At 36.7% G+C, this 5,338-nt stretch overlaps 1 protein-coding gene across 1 annotated transcript; it reads right to left on the reverse strand.

Annotated features, from left to right (window-relative positions):
• LOC113315062 (oxygen-evolving enhancer protein 3-2, chloroplastic-like) lies at nucleotides 1–1,507 on the reverse strand. The gene is made up of 3 exons (XM_026563375.1): nucleotides 1,128–1,507; nucleotides 459–754; nucleotides 1–330 (listed from the first exon to the last, which is right to left on the reverse strand). Exons 1-3 carry the CDS (start codon nucleotides 1,414–1,416, stop codon nucleotides 232–234), a joined length of 684 nt encoding a protein of 227 aa, XP_026419160.1. The 5' UTR covers nucleotides 1,417–1,507; the 3' UTR covers nucleotides 1–231.
• Between the last annotated feature and the right edge of the window lie 3,831 nt (nucleotides 1,508–5,338).

Raw genomic sequence — 5,338 nt, forward strand, 5'->3', positions numbered from 1 at the left:
TGGTTAAGGATAGTTTGGCATTTTTGATTATACATTAGGTCCCCTTATCTTTTTTTAGGGTAGTCGAATCCATAGGAGCCCCTAAAACTTTTTGGTTGGAGCCCCTATAATAGGTTTCTACAAAAAAAAAAAAAAAAAAATTAATACAGCAATACTTGTTCGGGGATGACTAAACTCAGTTTCATCAGGAAGAAGAATAAAATAATGGATGTTAAGCTCTTGACAAGTATCTTAACCAATCTTTGCTAGAACATCATTTAATGTTGCCACTGTTTCGGCATAGTACTTCTCTGCTTCAGGTGTGCTCTTTTTCTTTGCAGCATAGTCCAGCTAAAAATGCATTTGACAAACCAATAAACAATGTTAGCGAACTACCACAGGTAAGCATGCATTTGACAAACAACTATAGATAAAAATATGGATTGGGGCATAAATGAATGAACTTCCAAGGTACTTACACTATTGATGTTTTGGAAGAGCTTGTCGGAAAGTTCTTTGAATGATTTCTTTTCATCCTTTGGTTTTGCAGAGATGATAGTTTTGAGATCATAACGAAGATACTCGGCCTTGGATCGTAGGTCATTCTGGACATACGGCCATGCCTTTTTGTCTATCTGTGTCTTCACAGCTACAATGTCTTGCGCTGATTCCTTCACTCTCTGAGCTGCTTCTGCTGGAGTCTTAGGCTGTAGGAAAAACCTTGTTTTTAGGGGTAGATCGAGGTCCCTTGCTTCATCAGAGTTTAGAGTCCCCGCTACAAATGTTCACACGAATTAGACATATCCAGGAGAATGACATACTTAGATTTCAGCCTACCTTTAATCAAAGCAATTGCAGTTGATACTTGATACACACACATGCCATGTAAAGATCCAATTATGCTTGGTATATTTTCCAAAGAAAAATATGTTTTTCGTGGACCGCAGAAAGAGATGTGCTAGACTAGTCTGGATTTACCGAGCTATCAATTCTCTTGTGTTGCAATCAGCTAATGAAATGAGTGCAGTGCAGATGTGAGTAGACAAGTGGAAACTGTGGGCAATGTGAAATTATTGAAGATTGTGTTCAACTATGAAGCAAAACAGGTAATTATCTAATTCCAAGTGATGAGGCGTTTAGAAACTTACGTAAACCACCGGAAGGAGCAGGAGGGGGGCCGACTACGATAGGCCTAGCATCAGCAAGCACATTCTTTACGAAAGATCCAGTGGTCAATCCAGCAGCTAGGACACCCAATAATGCTCTCCGGCTACTCTGAGCAGTCTCCGATTCCATCTCCATTGACTTCTTCTCAGATCTAACGCTGAAAACAACACGACTTCTGGTCGTTCGGCTGTTAGTAGTAGTCACATTCAGTCTGTTTGTACCCTGTGAGAAGCTGCTTAAGCCAGATACTGATGCTATAGCTTGCGCCATTACTACTTTGCTTGCCGTTACTCTCTCTTTCTTCTTCCTCCGAGTTCCTTGCCGTCACGAATTTTCGAAGAGTGGAGAGTAGATAAAATTGGCTCTGCTGCCACACTCAGCTGATCATGTCATATCTTCTCTTAACCACTGAGCGTTTGACACGTGTCCTTATGCTTAGTGAACCGGACAGCGACACGTGTCCCACGTTATCTATTCGTATCTTTGCTGAATCTTGTGTTGTTCTGGGAACCGAATGTTCTACCTCATGACGAACACTCTCGAACTAAACCAGATTGGGTTGGTTTAGTGGTGGGACGATCAAATTTCGTAACATTATCGACCAAAAGCGCAACGTTCTGCATCTCGTTTGCAATTATCTCACTTCAGGAAGCCCAGTATGGGATACGTTCGTGGTATTAAAACACTGTCTATTGATGAGAAATAAAAAATGCCCAATCCTTTTCTAATTTAAAGGGTAGATCCTTGGATCCTTTCTCACAGCAAGCTCATCAGTCATCTCTAAAGCATGGCTCACTCCAAGCTCCAATATGGTAATCTTTAATCGTAGGCTTTTGATAGGAATGAGCCGTGTATGTAGCTAAGTAAATTGACAAATGCATTATGGTAAAATAACCAAAGTATTAAAAATTTAAAATGCTGCTAAACCATCGCATAGCCTTTGAGACAATGTATTAAAATCGTGATGTGACGTGACTCGTTTTTTATAATCGAGGATCGAATAATATATTGAATCGTGACTTGAAGAATCACGATAAAACTATAAAACGGTTTATTTAAACTTGTGTGAATGTAATGTAGAGAAATGTAATATTGGTGGCCTTGAGCGTAGTTACAAGGTTATATTTGTTAGAAAGATTCATTGCTATCATCAAATAACAACGTGAACAATGGTTTGCAGCCGTTGCATATGATCTTGAGGTCACAAGGTCGAGTTTTTGGTCAAGACTTGGTAATTAACAGTTGACCAGCACCAGTCTGAAGAAAAACGATTCAATCTTACGATCTGATTCGATTTCTAATTTGCCGGCATGACTCCTATGAATCGACTCGAGACTCGTATGAGTCTAAAAACACTGCTTTGAAGGCTCTTTAAATGTTAGTTTGTAAAAACAATGATCCGACTCGATTTCCATTTCTAATTTGCCACCATGACTCGTATAAATCGACTTAGGACTCGTACGAGTCTAAAAACATTGCTTCGAAGGCTCTCTAAATGTTAGTTTGCAAAAACAACAAAAATTCTTCAAATTCCGCATATATTACACTTCTTCCTCCGGGCTCTCAATTCTTCTCAAGTCCTTTTTACTCTTTTATAGTATTCAAAATACTATTCGAGTTATATCATCTATACTTATTCTTCTTCTACTTCACTTAGAAATAGTGTTTTATTTCAAGAGATGTTCGTTAAAAAAAAAAAAGAACTCCCCCAAAGCCTATATTAATCAAATATCGTTGGGGAGAAGTGATAATTATAATCAACTTCATTTGGCAGCCCAACACAGTCTCACCATTTACTTGGCGTCGCTTCTACTATATGTAAATCACTGAAAATACATGAACACACTATTGCTTGTCTGAATTGAATGTTGGTGGCCTACTACCCGAAATACAAAGATACCATATGGTGTTGGAGAAATGCCTACATACCAAGAAGGTTGCTTGTTAGCTCGAAAAAAGGAGGATGCCCTTCCATTTTATGTGGGTGATCCCGTTGATAAATTGAATCATAAATGTTAAATGGTGTGGTGGGATACCTAACATATGTTTAAGGGAGCAGACGAAAGAGGCACATGACATATTCAGTAAAGCGTTCGTGTTACGGTTACTGGGAGGGTGATTATTTCCCAACTCAAACACTTCGACATAGTTTGGCTGGCTAGATACAACATAAGATATGAAAAAGATCGGCACTTATGAATGGGGATCTGCAACTTTAGGCGAGTCATACCTAGTTAGCCCTGACTAAAACTTCACTATAGATGAAAAAATCATTGGTCCATGGGGATTAGTTAAGATAAATATATCCAAATTCATCTCCTTTGTATCCTTGTTTTCAAAGAAAATGGTCATATAATAATGTTGGAGTTTACTTTCAATATTTTTGGTATACTTACTACTCTATTTTTTCACCTACTTTGAGAACTTATAATTTAAATTTTTGTTCATGTATAAGTGTCGGTCTGAAAATTGGGGAAAAATCAAAGTGACATCGGATATAACTTGATAGTTTCCCAAAGGCTTCAACAAGTCCTAATAACCAGTGGGAATATTGTTTGGCGGTTATATATATGTGGTGTGTAATGCACATTACAGAGTCGAAAGATAAAGTATTTATAATTTTTCACTACACCAGAATTGTGTTTCACAACCCGAAGTTAGAACGCGATGTTAAATATCAGAGGATAAGATGTTTTGTTAATTCAAACCACGTTATAGTAATTGCAAAAATAATGTATCAAAATGCAAATACGACTATTGATTCATGACTGTCATTAGGACGATCATAAGTACAGAGGTGTTACACAAACATGGGTCTCACATCTACTTTGATCGTAAATCCATAATTAGTTTAATCATAGTCTGGGTCTCATATGCTATCATTGTCTTGGGAGACACCGATGATATCTTTCCAAGGCATACAATGATGGTTCCAGTCGTTTCTCGAGGTTGTGATTTATATATTACTACCAACAATTGAGGTTGGAAAGAATTGATGTGATGATGTAACGAGTTAGAATTATTAAATCAAAGAATCCAAGCTATGCACATGGTATGTTCAACCCGCCAAAATACGGAGATACAAAAACTAAAGATCAATGTGACATTTTGCTTCTTATGGTGGTACAACTCGTCAAGATATAGTTTTATAGATGGATACTATTAGAGCGAATGCTCAGTTGAACCTATATACACTCGTATTTCAAGTATGTTGTCATGCTTAAAATAGATTAGGTAGTAAATCCTTAGAATTTTCCAAGTTATTAAAGACGAATGAAGAACTGAAGATCACAAGAAGACATTAGTTTGAAAAATCTTCATCGAGGTAAGTAACGGAGATTGGTCTTTCCACTGAACTTGTTTCCATCTATGTATCCATTAATCATAACAAAAGCCGAAGACTTTAGTAATTGATTATAATTCACATAAGGTCATATCATGAATTAACTTCTTGCTTAGTCTAGTGATGTTTTGACTTCCAAGCACTTGCTTGTCTAGATATCGAAACTAAACTTGATAGAAAAGCAAAAATTATTAATGAAAATTTCAATGCTTGCAAATTCATTCTTGTGTTTGTAATGTTTTGTTTTGGTAGTTTACGACTAATGATTTTCAATCCTTTAAGTTCACAAACTCATGAATTAAGTTTATTAATCAGTAAGCTTGTAAAACTCAAAACGTAAGGGAATTAAAGTCTTTGTGAACCTGAATACGGTGTGTTCACAAACCTACTCTAGAGAATTTCTCTGAGAAATTTTATCTTTTGAGATCGTGAACCTATGGAATCTCATGAGCTTGAATGTCATTTGAGTTCTCGAATCTAGATAAGTGAGTTCGCGGACCTAGTATAAGAAAAATCTCATGAGACTTAAGAGTATTTGAGTTCACGAACCTAACAATGTATTTTTTTCCTGATACTTTTGAACATTTAAGGTCGCGAACCTTAACAAGAATGATGTTCTCCAGAAACCGTTTTGCATTTGAGTTCGTGAATTAAGTTCGCGATCCTACAAAGGGAAAGTTCTATATTTTCCCTCTTTGGCTCACATATTTGAATTTTGTTTGGTCATGAGCTTAAAAGATTAATGAGTCGGTTAATAACTCTAATCTCTTTGGGTGTATTCATTCATATTCTTTGGATTACAAGGTTAACTTTCTAAACACTTACGAATTGGTAATTGATAGGTGTCTA

The sequence above is a fragment of the Papaver somniferum genome, chromosome 10 (genome assembly GCF_003573695.1).
Source record: "Papaver somniferum cultivar HN1 chromosome 10, ASM357369v1, whole genome shotgun sequence".
NCBI classification, from domain to species: Eukaryota; Viridiplantae; Streptophyta; class Magnoliopsida; order Ranunculales; family Papaveraceae; genus Papaver; species Papaver somniferum.

Bases quoted from the DNA above. Each gene is read 5' to 3' on its own strand.
- LOC113315062 (XM_026563375.1), bottom strand. From the start codon at position 1,416: ATGGCGCAAGCTATAGCATCAGTATCTGGCTTAAGCAGCTTCTCACAG. The intron at 755-1,127 runs GTAAGTTTCTAA...GAACATTTGTAG, and splicing joins TGCTCCTTCCGGTGGTTTAC to CGGGGACTCTAAACTCTGAT. The intron at 331-458 runs GTAAGTACCTTG...ATGCATTTTTAG, and splicing joins TCTTCCAAAACATCAATAGT to CTGGACTATGCTGCAAAGAA.